Here is an 18,967-nt window from a genome sequence, read left to right on the forward strand (position 1 = left end):
CTTACATATCTATACTATTGCTAATATATATTGTAATATACCTATATCACTAAAGCACTTCTGGATGGATGCAAACTGCATTTCGTTGCCCTGTACCTGTGCATGTGCAATGACAATAAAGTTGAATTCTATTCTATTCTATTCATTGTTGAAGAAATAACTACAATCGTCCCCCCAAAGCCTTGAAAAGAGACTCAGTAAAGGCTGCCTAATCTGGAACAAAGGTGGACGATGCCCCCACAAAGCAGCAGTTAAAGGACTGTTGAGAAGACAGACAAGCTGCACAACAAAATATTGACAATAAATAACAAACTTGACATGTAAAAATACTGACTTTATTAAGTTTCTTTGTTAAGGCCTGTTTTTTTCTTTTGTCATCACTGCATTTCAGGGAAGTCAGTGCATCTTTATTACAGCTACATTATGATGATTATGACACACTGGGGATCCAGTGCAGATGAATGACCTCTTAATAAGTTGCTCTGGATGACAGTATCAGCTAAGTTTAGCTCCTTTCTTCCTCACTGGCCTATCATGAATAGCTGTGATCACTGGTGCCGCGAAACATTAGTAAGAAAAAGCTTATAGATGTGACACTCCAAGTGGAAAATCCATGTGATGTATTTGTATGTGAGTTTACGTCACAGCCACAACCTTTTTCTCTCAGGTCACGGCTTAGCCCGGACGGATTACTGCAGCCGGACTTGTGGAGATTTCCGAAGTGCTTCTGCCAACAGCACGAAGGAGATGCAGAGGACTCAGTGATTGATATAAATGTTTGGCAAAAGCTTAAAATAGGTAAGATTTTGTTGACTACAATAATGGGTTCCAGGATTCTGGTGTAATATAAAATTTGATATTTGGTGAACATTGTACACTCTCTGTGAACATGAGCTCAGCAAAACAATGCCTTCCCGTCCTGCTGTATCAAACAGCAACATCAAAAGCGATGCATTGTGCATCCCTCAAAGAGCTGCAGCTGTCTGCAGGACTCAAGAGTTCGGAATGTGTGAAGCAGGACACCGGAAAGCAGAGCATGCACAACACCTGTAACTCCTTCAGCTCAGTAAGAGAGATTCAACTGAGCAGACTATAACTGTGTGCACCAATAGATCATGACTGGGTTGTAAATTGTGAAACCAGCCCACTGAAGGGACAATGGGCTGGGAGGAATAATTATGATTCAGAACTGACCTCCCAGCCCATTGTCCCTTCAGTGGGCTGGTTTCAGTCATTATGCAAATGTACTGTTTATAAGATTGGGGAAATCTGCAGTCAGCTGAGACTGAAGAAGTCACTTGGATGAGTGACGAAACGTTTCTCCCACAAAACGCTACGTCCAGATGAACAGAATCAACCTTTGGAGATTCAATGAGAAGGAATCTCCTTGTGGGGTGAGCTCAGTCACACAGGTTTGATCTGACCCTGGAAACAGAACCGCCAACTTCCATGCTCTCTGTTTCTCATGAAAACGAGACACAGTGTCAACACTTGGAAGAAAGAGAAGAGAAGATGTATGGACATATTTCATGTTTAATGTCAAGGAAAATAAAACACTTTGTAAACCATGTGGAGTAACTCTCATCGGTAGAAATGCGGAAAAAAATGTACACGTTATATTTTACTCAACTGAATCATTAGTCTGTTATAATCTTATGATATTTTCTCAGCTAAAACTGAAAGCTTAGCTGCCTAAATGATGACTAAAAGTAACTGACGTTTTGGTCAAAAGACTGTGACTGCTGTAAAAATGAACACTGATTATGAATCACTATATTTTTAAGTACTATTTGTAATATCAGTGTGTACCAATTGCAGGGTTTTCCTGGTTCAAAATAAGCTTTTGGGCTGATTACATATGCATGATTGATCTGCATATAATTAAGACAAAGACTCTGTTAACAATAACATAACAAAAGCCAATAATATTTTCACACATTCGACAGGGGAAAAACATTTCCAAGTTGAATACATTAAACCCTACTTACAATAAGTAAATAAAGAAATCACAGTCCTGGTGATTTTCAATTGTTGAAAGACCAGAACCTCTTCGGTCGGCACCAGTTTCTCTTTCTTTTTTTATATCATGAAAAATTGTGGTAAAGGCAATAAGAACATATAGCTATATGCATCTTTTTTCATAATTCTTGCTATAATTTTCCTATTCTGGTAAATCCCAGCAGTCTAACACTAGTGTCTGCTAAGTTGGATGAAGAGCCTTGCAACTGAGCTGTGAGACGCTGGAGACTTCAGAGGTGTGGATGTCTGTGTATGCTACAGATGAAATGTCATGCTTTCAGTTGAGGACAGAAAAATTCAACGTCATCAAGGACTGCTCATATGCATCCATCTAACAGATCCTTGATGAAAAATCATGACTTTTGTTTTTGCTAATAAGAACAAGGCAATTTTGGCCTTCTTTTTTGCCTTGGTATTTTAAAAACACATCATAGCTGCATCACATTTTAAAATAGAAGAATGGAAAAGAAGAAACACCAGAAAATATGAAGTAACAACATGGAATTTAGCTTCCCGGTGGGGTTGTAAGTAAAACATGAAGAACACTGGGAACTAGGGCTGCCACAATTAGTCGACTAGTCACGATTACTTCAACTATCAAAAATTTAATAGTCGACGCGTCGTTTGAAGCTTTGTAAGATCCCAAAAGACGCAGGAATAAGTAGCAGGATTTAAGAGTGTAATAACAGACTGAAACAGAAGATGGCAGCACTGCAGTGCACAAGGATACCAGCTGCCATTAAACCCCGAAGAAGAAGCTGTGTCCCAGAATTCATAGCGCAGCCCTGCTCAGTTTTCAACAATGGCGGCAGCTAGTTAGTTTGAATATTACTCTTATTATTCTTTCTGGGTCACAAAATAAACATTTAACATTTTTTCATGCGAGAATGTAGCTGTGTAAACCTCAAATATCTGCTCCGTTTATCAAGACACCGCATATTTTCAAAAGCGCTCCGACGTTTTCGGAGACGTCTGTTACCCACTAGCTCGATAGCGAGCCGGGGGCTAGGCTAACTAGAGCCGTGAGAACACCGGACTCCCGGCAAACCATCGCCGTCTTTCGCTACTCAGGTTAAACATATATAAGTCACTTAGATAACTTAAAAATGTTATTGTTTGGCTTTTTTTTTAGTATTTTATTTGTTCCTGAGTAAATCGGTTTGGCTGAGATTAAAGTTATAGTTTTTACACAGCTGAATAAACATCAAGCAGATTATCAGAAGTGTGAGATGCTCGAGAATGTACTCCAGTGTCCTGTTATATTTTAGATAGTGTAGAATGTTTACCTCAACGACTTCTACTGTCGTTTTGACGAGCCATCAGGCAGCCTTCACACCTCCAACGACCCCAACAATAGAGGCACTTTGGACACTCATTCCCCCACCTCTCCCCCCTCCATAGAGCCATCACCACCTTCAAACTGTTCACCGGCAACACCCGCCCCCTCACCCCACACAAAAGAGGATTTCACACCACCTCCTCCGACCACAACTCTTCATATTCATGAAGCAGATGTGAGGAAGCAGTTTAGGAGTCTGAATGCTCGGAAAGCTCCCGGCCCAGACGGTGTGTCTCCTGCCACCCTCAGACACTGTGCAAACGAGCTGGCCCCAGTGTTTTCTGGCATCTTCAACTCCTCACTGCAGGCATGTCATGTGCCTGCCTGCTTCAAGTCCTCTACCATAATCCCTGTCCCCAAGAAACCTAGGATCACTGGACTAAATGACTACAGACCCGTGGCTCTGACATCTGTGGTCATGAAGTCATTTGAGCGCCTAGTTCTCTCCCATCTCAAGACCCTCACGGCCCCCCTCCTGGACCCCCTGCAGTTTGCATATAGAGCCAACAGGTCTGTAGACGACGCCATCAACATGGCCCTACACTTCATCCTGCAGCATCTGGACTCCCCAGGAACCTACGCCAGGATCCTGTTTGTGGACTTCAGCTCTGCCTTCAACACCATCCTTCCAGACCATCTCCGAGGCAAGCTTTCCCAGATGAATGTGCCTGATCCCATCTGCCGGTGGATCACTGACTTCCTGACGGACAGGAAGCAGCACGTGAGGCTGGGGAAGAATGTCTCGGACTCCCGGACCATCAGCACCGGCTCCCCTCAGGGCTGTGTTCTTTCTCCTCTGCTCTTCTCCCTGTACACCAACTGCTGCACCTCCACCCACCAGTCTGTCAAGCTAATCAAGTTCGCAGGTGACACCACCGTCATTGGGCTCATCTCTGATGGGGATGAGTCTGCCTACAGGAGGGAGGTTGAACGTCTGGTGTCCTGGTGCAGCCACAACAACCTGGTGCTGAATGCCCAGAAGACAGTGGAGATTATTGTGGACTTCAGGAAGCACACAGCCCCACTCCCCCCCATCATCCTGACTGACACCCCCATCACCTCTGTGGACTCATTCCGCTTCCTGGGTACCACCATCACCCAGGACCTGAAGTGGGAGCCCACCATCACCTCCGTCATCAAGAAAGCCCAGCAGAGGATGTACTTCCTGAGGCAGCTGAAGAAATTCAACCTGCCAACACGGACGATGATGCAATTCTACACTGCAATCATCGAGTCCATCCTCACCTCCTCCATCACCGTGTGGTACGCTGGAGCCACTATCAGGGACAAACAGAGACTGCAGCGTGTTGTGCGCTCTGCTGAGAAGGTGATTGGCTGCAGACTCCCATCTCTGCAGGACCTGTACACCTCCAGGACACTGCGGCGTGCAGCCCGGATCTCAGCTGACCCTTCTCACCCTGGACACAGTCTGTTTGACCTGCTCCCCTCAGGCAGGAGGCTCCGGTCCATTCGCACCAGAACCTCTCGCCACAAGAACAGTTTCTTCCCCTCTGCTGTTGGACACATGAACAATAACCACATGACTGTCCCCGCCACTAACACATGACCCTACGCTGTGTCACTGCATCATTTCATGTCTGGCACTGATCACCACCTGCACTCATGTATATATCTTTCTACGTAGCATTCATAATTCTTATTCTCATGTATATATCACATGTATATCTCATGCACATATCTTTCTTTCTACATAGCACTTTAATTCTTATTGTTTGCACTGAAGCACCGCAGCAAATTCCTAATGTTGTAAACCTCAACATCTGGCAATAAACCCATTCTGATTCTGATTCTGATTATTTTAGAGTTTAGAAATGTGTTATCATAGAATGTAGAACTATTGTAGAGACATTGATACTGCCCTTAAAGTAATAAAGGCCTCACTGTGTCGTGAACTTAGGAGTAGAGTGTAGGAGGCCTCTCCCCCACTGAGTGGAAATTCCCCAGAGGATGTTTTAGGGTGGGGGTCTCAACATTTGTAACTGGATAACTGGTCTGGAAGGGAGAGGGGTTTTATGACCTCTAGGGAGTTACCTACACCGATCAAAACACACACATCCACACGCACACTCACTCATGTGCACTCACACATACACACAGGTATGCGTACACAGTCACACACGAGCACTCACATAGACACGAGGGAACGAGCACATGTAGGCATTCATGTGCTCGTGCACATAGACATAGTTTGCAGCACACCGTGGGGGGTTTTATGATGGGGTCACCTCTATAAAGCTGGCTGTAACTAACAAAGGGGTGAAGATTTAGAGAGGGACACCGGCCTCGTCTTCCCTTCTAGAAGTGCATGCTTAAATGAAGATGAATAAAGATTTTGTGAAAATGACTACTGAGTCCGGTGCCATCTCTGGATGTTCGAGGAATAAAAAGAACCGGGGTAAAACAGATTTCCCAACAATAGCAAGGAGTTTATTAAACTTCACCGAAACAATTTGCAAATGTCATTTAAATTTAATAAACTATCATCTTGTCTTTATTTTTAGTTAGCACATACCTTAAACACTTAAAGCTGTAAGCTAATGATAGTTATATAAGAGCAGATGCTGCTGGTGCAATAAGCTGTACGCCCAATGGATGCATGATCTGATAAAATCATTTTTCTCTTTGTTAGCCACTACACGTGAAAAATGTTCCAAACATTTTGCCCAAAGAGTATAAGAACAATACACCCATAGCAGTAGCAGAGGTCAATTATATAACACGTTACTGACATATAACACAGATCCCTTCTTACAGCTTTACCAGAGGATCGCTGTCATTCAAGCTGAATGTTAAAAACAGGATTCACAGGTAATCACATGTGCCTCCTGTCAACTGTTTTATCCTGAACTTTTTTTTTTAAACACAGCTAAAACATTGTCTGTATAATGTCAGGTGTGGTCACTGGTTACACACACCTACAGCTCCACTCCCTGTGCTAAGACGAGCTTTATGCCATTCATGAGTCAACCTATGAGCTCAGACAGGGCATGTTTTTTGGAGGAAGATTTGAAGCACTAACTTGTAGATGCCAAGAAGCTGGTAGTGACAGTTCTGAAGGACATCAAGGTTCCACGGTGATCACAGTCTCACTCACTTTAATAATAATTTAACTAACAATTTTGAAATGACGCTTTATTGTCGAACACGTGGAAGTAGGGCTGGGCGATATGGCTTAAAAAATTCATATCGCGATATAATTTGAAGCATGTGCGGTAACGATATATATCATGATATATTCTTTTCTTCTGTATAACATATTTTCCACACTAAAAATCCTTTAATTTTCTCAAAATCGACAGTGTGACTTATGTATGAATTCTGATTGTGCTTACTGACCTCGAACCGATTTCTGCGGAAATCTGTTAAAAAAATGTTTTAGTACAACTTTGGTAAGCCGCACAGCTTGATGGATTGTCAGAGCATTACGGCTGCCGTAGTGAGGAGCTTCGCGGAGTAATCTGGGTCCAAAACTCCGTCAACTTCAGGTCCCAAAGTCAAACGAACACTGAGAGTTAAAAACGGTCCAAATTCTTTCATCTTTAATAAAATCATCAGCGTTGCTGCTTTATCGGGTGTAACAATTAAGTTTTACATCCATGCATCCATGAAAACAGAATTTATTAAATTTAACGGAGTTAGAAGTTAACAGGAAGTTAGCTCGCTAGTTTCCACCTAAACATTTCATACCATGTTCTGACAGAGATTTTTGAAACTAATTCAAACGTACAGCTCTGCTATCACTTCCAACATAAATGAAGACAGAAAACTAAACAGCAGTGGCGTTTGCAGGGTTACTGAAGTTGGACTACCTGGTATATAATGATGTGCTACGTGATTGCTAGCGACACAGCTATGTTAGCATAACATTAGCACAGTGAAGCTGGAGGATGAACGCCAACTTTTTTTCCACTCGATAAAAGTTAACGTGAGGGATTCTGGTGGTCAAGGACAAATGCAGTCGCATAGCAGGATGCTGTACACGGGCCAAACGTCAGTCAGGAGAACAACTGAGATCATTCATCCACAATACGAGGTTAGTTATTAATATACTGCAACAACATGGGAACAGAACAGCTGCGAGAGAATTCAACATTAATGAATCAACGTTATGGAAGTGGAGGAAATGCAGTTTTCGGCTTTCCCCATATTTCAACAGTGCTTCATCTCCTTGCTATGACTGTCGCCCGCCATAATTTGCAGATGATAATTGTTTTAGCCGCTGCGATGCTTTCAACCAAAACAGGCGCAGCTTGATGACATCATCAACATGCGCTATCGCGAAAGAGCGATACAGTCAAAATCTCTATCGTTGGCCAAATTTATATCATTTCTATCGTATATCGTTTATATCACCCACCCCTACGTGGAAGTTCCAACTGTACCCTTTTTAATGATGTTTCTCATGTTTTGCAAGAAAAAACTAACTCAATTTAAACTATGCACAAGGCTTCACCCATCACGTGTCTAACAAAACAAGAAGCAAATCTTTATGGTAAATGGCCTGTATTTGTATAGCGCTTAACTAGTCCCTAAGGACCCCAAAGCGCTTTACACAACCAGTCATCCACCCATTCACACACACACACATTCACACAAGCGACATTATAGCCACAGCCACTGACAGAGGCGAGGCTGCCGGACACTGGCGCCACCGGGCACTCTGACCCCCACCAGTAGGCAACGGGTGAAGTGTCTTGCCCAAGGACACAACAACTGAGACTGTCCAACCCGGGACTCGAACCGGCAACCTTCCGATTACAAGGCGAACTCCCAACTCTTGAGCCACGATCTCCCCAGCAACACAATCAGGTGGACATTTATGAGGTCTCCCTACTTCCAAAGCTCTGCTCAAAGCCCCAGTGAGGGTGGACACTGAATTTAATTGGCTGGGACACTTAAAAAGATCTCCACAGTCCCGCTCTCTTTTGGTCAAATGACAAATCTGGCTTGGCATTGGACTTGAAGCAAGGCTGATACAAGAAACCACACAGATCTGAATCCTTTCATCACCAGAGACTAGGGCTGTGCGATATGACCAAAATCCCATATCCCGATATAAGAATTCTATCGTCCTGATAACGATATAAATCACAAAAATGTAACAAGTGTTTCCAGCTGGACGTCGTGTAGCTGAGTCGAGTGTTTTAGCCGATGCATGAAACGATACATTTTTAGACATAAGTTGTAACGGCCGCCGTTTTCTTTGTGAGTATTTATTACATGGCGTGCTGCGGTGAAAAGGCTGTTCTAACGTTTGAGTCTAAGGTTTATTTTTTAGCACCTGACGGCTCTTTTTTGCTTCTCATCCGTAAATACTCTGCATACTCTTTCACGTGATTCAGTTTATTTTGAAAAGTCTCAACAGGATCTTGAGCTTTATTGTGAAAGGTTTATGTGGAAAACAAGCGGACAGGCGATGGTGTTACCGTCGTTGTTGCTAACGACAACGCACAAAAACAGGCCCTTGTCCGTCCGTAGTGTGGTTATATTAAATATAAGAGAAAGAGAGAACTTTAAGAAATTAATATAGCCACTACAGTGTCCATCAAAACGATGAAAAAATATTGCTGTAAACAGTTTATTTTGCGACACCACGAAACAAACGATAGCGTAAAATGAAACGATAGATGTTTTTATATCGTCATCCGATATATATCGTTATATCGAACAGCCCTACCAGAGACAGCACAAATTAAACAAATTGAAGGTGCGTTTGTTCACTTCTGTTTGATGTCTGAGCCCAATGGCAGTCAGGCAACAATGAAAGGTCCACACAGTTATGTGGTTTCACTGGAATTAAAACAGCTGTTTGTTCATGTTTTTTTTTTTTTTATTGGTGAGCCTCAGATAACCTTCTTACAGATGGCAATAAAGGCTGTTGAGCTACACCCTAGGGAGAAGTATGCCAGAATGTAATCTTATTTTTGTACCGCTGATGGATAAATCCACGACAAAAAAATGAGGGCCCACTATCTCACTCTGAGCACATCTGGTATTTGTCAGAGCCAATGCATCGAATCAGCCAAACCGCATCCAGTTGCCCGGACATCCCAGCTGGGGAGATTACTCCGCTCTGATGCACTTATCCTGGCATTTCAATAACTTGAGAATCAAAGCATCATTAGTTAGAGCTCCTAACACTGTTCAAATAGTGATGCAACAATCACATATTTATATTAGACATTCATCCTTTGATAGCCACAGTGACCTTATTCAATTCTTTTATGAAACTGATCAGGTCAGTAGTTTGTAACATTACAGCTATTTAATTACAAACACCAGTCAAATAGGCCGATGATGAAAAAATTGCCATGGGTGGTGCTTTTCATGACCACATTCTCACTTTTTTAATTTTGCTGGCTAGTTTGCAAAACTGTTGGAAAACTCTTATTGCATTTAAATGTTTTTGTTATTTTGATTTGCATCTTCTGTCTGCCGCACTCTGCATGCTCACACGGTGAAACAACGAGCACAGGAAGAGAGGAGAAACAAAGCACTGAAATGAAATCTAAAGAAAAGTAAGCCTGGGACAAAGTAATATCACTATTAGCTGAATTATTTTGACTTTTGTTTATTTGGGTTTCTTTGCTCACACATAACAGACACTTTTGTCTATCAAATGGTCAGAAATAAGGAAATCTAGATTTCATATACATATTGTGGTTACTTGTGTATTCATTCCCAAAGGAGCTTTCTGAGCTAGAAAAACTGCACAGTCTCTTCCGCACAGTGTGGAACCACGTTTATTAATTCAATACTAGTATCCAATGAGTCTTTGGTACCGGCCAACACCCAAAGCCAAGGTATCTGTATCAGGACTGAAAGTCAGATGAGTGCATCCCTACTTGTTTTCAGGTGAGTCTGTGCCTGTGAGCAGGGGAGGCTGTCGGTGATGTTGTTGCTGTGATTCCCTTTAAAGACAGTAAATATGATTAGAGCCTATAAAAGCATACTTTATTTCCCCAGGCTCTAGGCTTATATCCGGTATCAGCTGAGATAAGCACCACCTGTTCTCGGTCTACGTTACAAACACACATAGCAGCAATTTTTAACTATTTCAATTTCAAAGTTTCAAGCTGTACATTTCACTCATTCATGTGTTCACTGATTTCCTTCCTTATCCGCTTCAGGGTCAGGGGCTTGATGTCTATCCCTGCTATCATAGCATGAGAGGCAGGGTACACCCTGGACAGGTCACCAGTCTGTCACAGGGCATTTGTCTAGAAAATGTTAGCACTGCACAGCAGTATAATTTAGGAGATATGACGGGTGGGAAGCAAACATGCTATGAGTGTCATTATTTAACTGGAAAGCAATATGCTTTTCAGAGAAGTGCTTCAACAGCAAACACTAATAACAACTACAGAATGTTTGTAGCAGATGAAACGTCTGAAAAAAATAATAATTTTAGTGCATCCATAGAGTTGGCAGCTGGCTATTGGTACTACTATTCTGTGGGTGACAATGACAATGTCAGCATCATGTCAAATATACAGCAGAACCACTGACAGTTTCCTCCGTTTCCTATGGAGACTGTAGAAATGAAATAACAATAGGTGACAAAATTATGAGCCTACACTTCACAGCTCCACAGAGAACAGCTGTACAGGCGCCCTGTCCCACAAATAAAGGCTGATTTGCTTAGAATTTTAAGCATAGCTAATTTACCTATGTATTTGAATTGTGTGGAGTAGGGCTGCCACGATTAGTCGACTAGTCACGATTATGTCGACTATTAAAATCGTCGACGACTAATTTAATAGTCGACGCATCGTTTGAAGCTTTGTAAGATCACAAAGGACGCAGGAATAAGTAGTAGGATTTAAGAGTGTAATAACGGACTGAAACAGAAGATGGCAGCACTGCATGTACAAGGATGCCAGCTGCCGTTAAACCCCGAAGAAGAAGAAGCTGTGTCCCAGAATTCATAGCGCAGCCCAGCGCAGTTGTCAACAATGGCGGCAGCTAGTTAGTTTTAACTTTACTCTTATTATTCTTTCTGGGTCACAAAATAAACGTTTAACATATTTTCAGGCAGGAATGTAGCTGTGTAAACCTCAAATATCAGCTCAGTTTATCAGGACACCACATATTTTCAAAAGCGCTCCGACGTTTTCGGAGACATCTGTTACCCACTAGCTCGTTAGCTAGGCGGGGGCTAGGCTCACTAGAGCCGTGAGAACACCGGACTCCCGGCAAATCGTTTTCAAACCCACCGCCGTCTTTTGCTAGTCAGGTTAAACATATATAAGTCACTTAGATAACTTAAAAATGTTATTGTTTGGCTTTCTTTAGTATTTTATTTGTTCCTGAGTAAATCGGTTTGGCTGAGATTAAAGTTATAGTTTTTGCACAGCTAAATAAACTTCAAGCAGACAGCTGATTATCAGAAGTGTGAGATGCTCCAGAATTTACTCCGGTGTCCTGTTATATTTTTGAAAGCAAGGAGTTTATTAAACTTCACCGAAACAATCTGCAAATTTCATTAAAAATTAATAAACTATCATCTTGTCTTTATTTTTAGTTAGCACAGACCTTAAACACTTAAAGCTGTAAGCTAATGATAGTTATATAAGAGCAGATGCTGCTGGTGCAATAAGCTGTACGTCCAATGGATGATGATCTGATTAGTCGACTAATCGCAAAAATAATGGGTGACTAATCGACTATCAAAATAATCGTTTGTGGCAGCCCTAGTGTGGAGCATAAACATACAACCAGATAACCACCTTGGTAAATAATATGCAAAAAAGCCTCTCTCATTGCAGAGCTCAAAATAATTAACCAGCTTCAGTAACACAAGGTGAATGTTTAACTACAGCCCGCATGTATCCAAAAAAAAAAAAAAAAAAAAGCTATTAAATTTAAAATTACATCGCCATGGTAACTTATGCCGTAGATGTTTAGGTTCCAGATTAGAGATTAACAGACGTGAAATCACTACTGACCAGTATATTCTCTACAGAACATCTACCCTAAACTAAGCTTATGTTAAAATTGTGAGTTTAGATTTTATCTTTACTTCCAAACCCTTAAACAGCACCGAGTCTGCAGTGAGAGAATCAAAACTAAAACTGTCAGGAACAGGTTATGTTCCCCATTTTTAAAACACCATTTAATGCCTAACCCTTCCAAACTACACTGAAATATTTCAATTTATGTAAGCTTAGCTGTAACACTTTTTCCCTTTATGGATGAAACTTTACCTTCATTAGATTTGGAAAGCTGCCCTCTATTTTTTTTTAAGTTAGATGTTAAACAGTTACAATTGCTCAACTCTTAGTATTAACAGTAACTCAGTAAAACATCTCTACTGTGGCTTTAAAACAGCCATATTGACTAATATTAGTCAGTGAAGTCTAATATTAGCAATTACACATGGTTAAAGTCAGGAACATTAAAGCAAAGTTTTTTCTGTAAATGTCATTACTCATTTTTATCCAGTGAAATTTTTTTTTTTTTTACAAAGTTAAATTACTGGGAAAAAAAACACTTTTTATTTAATAAAAAAAACTTGCTTGGGGGCAGATCTGGAGCTTTGAAAATTAAATGTCAAATCAAGATTCAAGCTTAATCTAATGAAAATTCAGGTTGAGTAAATAATGACCCCAAATTAGATGCTTTATAACAAATTTTTATACTCTCACAGATGATGACAGTGTGGACAAAGCTAATAAAATAACTCCCCCCCCCAAATTTTTGAGATAAGTATCATGGTCGGGCATGTGTTCATTTACTCGCTCCGCTGGATTAAAAAAAAAAAAAAAAAAAGGAGATTCTGTTCTTTATCTGCCCGTTGCCATGGTGAGTCGTGGTAGCAGATTCCACTGAAGATCGCTTGCTTTCGCTACTTTACGTACACACTTAACTCAAGGTGAGCAAACTCAAGAGCTGATTGAAATAACTCTGATCAGTCTTCCCAGAACAAGAAAAATCAACCCGGCATTTATTATTAGACTCACAGAGTTTGCTGAACCTGCTTCCTGGTCTCCACCCCAGAACAACATGGGTCAGAATCACACCAGACAAAAAACTACATGCTCTGACTTGAGACCACAAATATACACTGAAATGTAATAAATTAGTCAAATCAAAAATAAATGAAGGCTGCGATAACTGACAGATACACTTTTTAAGTTAAAAAACAAACTGTGAGGTCGACTTATTGCAGGGATGTCAAAGTCATTTTACACCGTGGTACATACAGCCCTACACTTGGCTCTTAAGTTCACCAGACCACTGAACCTATGTGATAAATGTGTAAAATTACAGTCACTTTTGGTAGTTCAATGCCCAAACTGTCCAATAATATCAATAATGTCCTGTAAAAAAATAATCTATATCATAATGGAAAAACAGGAACTTTTTGTCATGTTTATCTATTACTTAATTACTTTGGTGTAGTGTGAATGGTAATGGAGTGGTGTGTGTGTGTGTGTGTGTGTGTGTGTGTGTGTGTGTGTGTGTGTGTGTGTGTGTGTGTGTGTGTGTGTTGGGGCGAGATGGTCTTTATCAATAGGAAAAGCTGTAAAACTTCTAAAAAATATATGGTTACAAATCTATGTACTTGTTCACAATTTCTAAGGCTGTCCACTGGGCTGGAATCCTTGCCTGGCCGATTCTGGCTTCTAGGCTTCATTTTTGACATGTCTGACTTATTGAGGAAGAAACAACCACTTATTTTTTCACGCACGGAAATACACCTGTGGGAAATCATCTCGGCTTCCTTTTTTCCAGGCACTGCTGACGCTTATATCACCGTACAAACAAACAAAAGTGAAATGAGTTCTCTATTTTTTCCTCTGCATGTCAGCATTAATATCATGCCTGCGCTCTCAAAGTAGAACTAGCATTCAAACTGAAAGCCATATGTGTGCAGGGAACAAGCAGTGCTTCAAAAAAGGTCTGAGTGGAAACTCCTTTTGACTGGCAAATGAGCTGGTTACTCCCGTGACCTTGGACTGCACACCTCAATAAAGGTTTGCCATGGAAAGTGTGGGATTGCCCTTATTTACATGCACACTGGCACAGGACGGAAATATGGAAATATTGCAAATATAAATTTATGAGTGCCAGATGCCAAGTCTGGTCCCAAGATTTAGTTCCCAACATAATTTCACCATCTCACTGCATATTTTGAGTAGCAAGAAAAAAAGGAGTATGGCATAGAAAACACTGTTAAATCGCAGGTGGACACCATGACATGGTAATATCAGATATCAGACACCACGCCAGGATCCACCGGATGCATTGCTTGTCTGACACAGTTAGCAAGAGCTGCTGCTACCCTGTGATTCTCCTGTTTCAGTGCTTGTCTCCTGTCAAGTGAAAGTGGAAACAGAGCTGCAGACATCCAACACTGCAGCGAGATATGACTGAAAGGCAGCATGGGTGGGGTGGGGTGGGGGTTAGAAAAGCAACAACATTATCAGCACTAGACCCGCTGAAGTGGCAAAGGCTGGTGTGGTTTATAATCCACAGCTTCTCCCATACATCACCCGGATACAGCGGGCGGCAGGAAATCCAAATTTAGCCAGCCTCATCACTCAGCGCGTTGCCCTGGGGTGCATTCGCGTTGAATTAACTAACACCAACAGGCTAAATGTGGAGTTTTATTTGGGACAGATGCCGGGGGCACAAGTGCAGCGCATGAAGATGCGGGAGCTGCTACGGTCCCTACCTCTAATCCTGATTTATTACACAATAATACGCACAAACCGTCTGTAGTCACGGCTGTCAGTCAACCACAAACACAATTAGCAATTATGCTAGCCGCCTGTAATCAACAGCAGGCAGTGGGGTTAGCTTTCATTTCGGTGTTTTTCTTTGCTTGTTTGAGCTTACCTTGGCTCCACCGGAGGTCTCCTGTTATGCTGTGCCACGAAAGGAAAAGGCTGTCTGTAAATATTTAAAAGCAGTCCTCCGGGGCGTGTGTCGGTCTGCTAACAGTTAGCTTTAGATGTGTTAATGTTTACGGGTGGTACTCGTCTTTGGGCAGCGTCAGCGAGTGATGACTCGCGGTTTCCTCAGCCCGCTGGCTTCACGTAGGTCCAGTTTTAATGTCTGAAATGTTTAAAATCAACTTTGACAATGCTAACACACTTTCTAATATTTATTTACCAGCAGTCCGCGGTCTATTTGTTAGCCACCAGCGTGCCTGCACGATTCTATCAGGACTGTTTTTGTGGTAAATGAAGTAATGTAACCGGAAAATGCACGACTTCCGGACGCTGATTTCAAACTAAAAGGTATTTAAAAATTTTAAGACGTCCGCGTTATGTATTTATGTATTACGTATTTCAGTCAAAATTATCCAAATAAGACAGTTTGGGGTCTCCTATCTGTTTGATTTAATTCATGAAATCTACTTCAGTGTGGGCTTTGCTTCAATTTTTTAACTTTCACATGGCAAATAAAAGTTTATGTCTTGTCTTTATCGTATTTGTCCAGTTTTTCTTTCTAAATCACCTTCTCCTATAATGTTTTATATGTGAATAAAATATAATTTTTTTATAAAACAGTTATAGTTTATTTTCATCAAGAGTTGATCGTTTTACGTTTGCCCTGGCTCTCTTTGGGACTTTATTTTGAAGAGCCAACAGCTAATATCCCGTGTACGGGTTGTTACTGGATAACTTGACCCGTCAGCTCGAAAATTCCCCTCTGCTCGGGTAACGTCTGATTTCCCCTTGCAAACGTGTCAAACGTGTAATCGCTTTGGTGCACTTTCAAACAGCTGACAGTTACAGGTGCCTCTGGTAACACTACTTATTGGAATTCGTATATATAACTCATCAGGTTATTATTATATAGTCATGCTTTTTTGCTGAGATTAAATTTGTTAAGGAGACGTGCACATTAATTAATTGTGATCAATTCAAACTTTACCTCTGCCGGGTTTTCGTGAGTCACAACTACCATGAGCACCCCTGTGTGTTTTTGGTCGACCTTATTTTTAATGTAGCTGATCATTTTTCTGCCCCCAGTAATAACTACAATGATTATTGCAGCTGCTGCAATTGAGGAGCCGCAAGTATCCATGCCTGGGTGTGCGGTGACATCTAGTGGTGGTTGGAGTTTTGGGTTCGGTAAAGGTGCACGTGACAGGTAACATCTACAGGCGCAAAGCGGTATAACGGTAGTGTCATCGATGGTTTCACATAAAAATTCGACCATCAATCAGTTTTGTCATCATGGATTTTCCCCTAAACCAAATAGTACTGGACCATTTACAACCCGGAAATTTTTTTATCTCGATTTATTAAGAATTATGTATTCTTAATAAATCACCTTTGCTGGCATGATGCCAGATCTCTCTTGGAAATTAGATTTTTAATCTCGGTGACATTTTTACCAGGATAAGCAAAGGATTCATTAAAAAATGAAATTAATAAATAACTATCTCTCTCTCTTTATACGACTGTTATGTTATAAAAATGCTGAAAACTACAATGCTCATGAGATACTGTGAGTATACCAGCTGGGTGGATATATATACTTAACTCATACAGTTGCTCAGATTTTAGATCTGATTCAAAACTAATAAGATGTTACATTGTTGGTAATATTGTAATGGCAAAAACTGAATTAATCAAACTGCAAATCAAATAAGTGGAACTAGAAAGAGTTTTCTATTTAATTAGCTGAGTCTGCAAAATCAGATTTTGCCCTAGAAGGAAACCCCCAGGGAGTTCCTTGTATTTGAACTCACCTTTCCGGAGGATGGCTTATTTACACTAGTGTGTAATTACAAATGCCAAAAATAAAGACTGTATATCCTAAAACCTGTTTTCAAATTTGAAAAGCTAACTTTCACTTCAATATACACTGCTCAAAAAAATGAACGTGACACTTTGAAAACAGAGCGCACTGGGCGCCAGCGTTGGACTGCCAGTATCCTATAGCAAACACCAGTCTGACTGCCTGGTGAGCACACAGCCCACTAAAGGTCACTGGGCCTCAGGCCACCCTCACGAAGTCTGTTCCTGATGGTTTGTTCAGAGACATTCACACCAGTGACTTGCTGGAGGTCATTTTGTAGAGGTCACTCTGGGAGTGCTCATCATGTTCCTCCATGCACTGCTCCACTGCTGATCAGAATGAAGGGCAACCAGATGTCCCACATGCTACGGAAATGTCTCCGTCATTTGCAAGCATTACAGAAACCTGGGGATCACAAAGACCTGTGCCAGTTGATGGGTACAGATGACAACAGTTAACAGTAAGTTCAAATGTTACTGTTATGTAAAAAGAAACCACATAAAAGTAAAAGGACAGTGTCACCACTGTTTAACATCCTTCCCCCTGTTGGGCCACCAGACCAGTACATTAGACATTTTACTGGCTGCTTGTATAATTTTAGTAGCCCACAAAAAAAAATCCAATTTAATAAATTTTTATCCTACTATACAAATATATATTTTACATTGTAAACCTATCTCAGAAAAAATAGTAACTAAAACATACAAAATCAATGTGGCAGTCAATCACGTGCTACTCTGCTGCAGGTACTGCTGCTGGTTTTTCCAGCAACCCTGAAAAAGATGAGAGGATGGATGGATGGAAAACAAACCATCATCCTTACACTTCCCACCCCCAGAACGGGGTACTAACACAAAAACCCCCGAATAATTTTATAGGAAACATAATAAATCACAGTAAATATATTTTTGCTGTACAACTTTAGACATCCTTTCTATTATGTGCTGTGACCTGTACATCACCAGTGTTTCTGACAGATCCTCTCTTCTCTTCCTCCCCTCCTCCTCGACTGTTCCCCCCTGCACTGCCTCCTGTTTCCCACAATGCTCAGCGAGCATCACCACCAAGATGGCCGACGCTATGGAGGAATATGAGAAAGAAGCTGGCTGCGTCCCTATTCTCCATCCTGAGGTATGGTCACTTGGGTTCACGCCTTCGGACGAACACATGAACGCAAAGTAAAGGCGTCACCTCGCCCTGCGTGCCGGTGGCTCTGTGTTTTCCCCTTTCTTTCTTTTTTTGGAAAACCCGATGCCCCCTGCAAAACCACCGGTGGGGGGGGGTGGCAGCCAGCTAACGATGCTAAAGGTGCTAGCGCTAGCCCCCTCTCGCTGCTGCATAGCCTTTAACGCTGGGCAGATGTTCGTGTCATTGGTAACAAGCCAGGTTGTGTTTTCCCTGGAAGTGATCGTACAGCGAGTAAACAAGCCTGTAGTCTCCGTTTCAGTTCATGTGGGAAGAAGTAAGGTTACTGATTAATCTTGTACGACGTTAGCTTTGTAGCTAAACTGACAGGACTCACGCTAGCTGCTGTGATGTATATGTAGTATAGGTGGGTATGAAGCTGTTGTGTACTGTCGGTTGTTATAATAATAATATTAATATTAATAAAGTGTGAACAGCTAAAAATGGAGATTTAAAAACTGCACTCTGTGCATACAACCAGTTAGCTAACACAGAAGTAACAGTTGTCAGTAATGGTGTTTGTGTAGGAGCGGACCACCCGGGTCACAATGCTTTCTGTCACCTAATATCATTAGACATGGTAAGTTATTACTGGGCTGGTTGTAACTCCCTATATTACCGTAAATACTGTACCTCAGTAGA

General features: G+C 41.4%; 3 protein-coding genes across 4 annotated transcripts in view; 2 read left to right on the forward strand and 1 right to left on the reverse strand.

Annotated features, from left to right (window-relative positions):
• osbpl8 (oxysterol binding protein-like 8) overlaps positions 1-15,575 on the reverse strand; it is a 97,781-nt gene extending 82,206 nt beyond the window's left edge. For both annotated transcript variants that reach the window (XM_086269987.1, XM_086269984.1), the window contains exon 1: positions 15,224-15,575. The gene's annotated coding sequence lies outside the window, so the exon portion shown is untranslated. The remainder of the gene's footprint in view (positions 1-15,223) is intronic.
• The window catches only part of LOC147309449 (serine/threonine-protein kinase pim-2-like), a 581,324-nt gene that overhangs the window by 368,148 nt on the left and 194,209 nt on the right, over positions 1-18,967 (forward strand). The window lies entirely within an intron of this gene.
• The window catches only part of zdhhc17 (zDHHC palmitoyltransferase 17), a 35,699-nt gene continuing 34,917 nt past the window's right edge, over positions 18,186-18,967 (forward strand). Inside the window, exon 1 of the mRNA XM_086270302.1 lies at positions 18,186-18,271. Coding sequence (XP_086126428.1) covers positions 18,209-18,271 — 63 coding nt within the window. The 5' untranslated portion in view covers positions 18,186-18,208. The remainder of the gene's footprint in view (positions 18,272-18,967) is intronic.

The sequence above is a fragment of the Aulonocara sp. 'chitande type north' Nkhata Bay genome, linkage group LG17 (genome assembly GCF_057382095.1).
Source record: "Aulonocara sp. 'chitande type north' Nkhata Bay isolate Kocher_YH1m ecotype deep benthic linkage group LG17, A_spYH_male_GT1.1, whole genome shotgun sequence".
Classification (NCBI taxonomy): domain Eukaryota; kingdom Metazoa; phylum Chordata; class Actinopteri; order Cichliformes; family Cichlidae; genus Aulonocara; species Aulonocara sp. 'chitande type north' Nkhata Bay.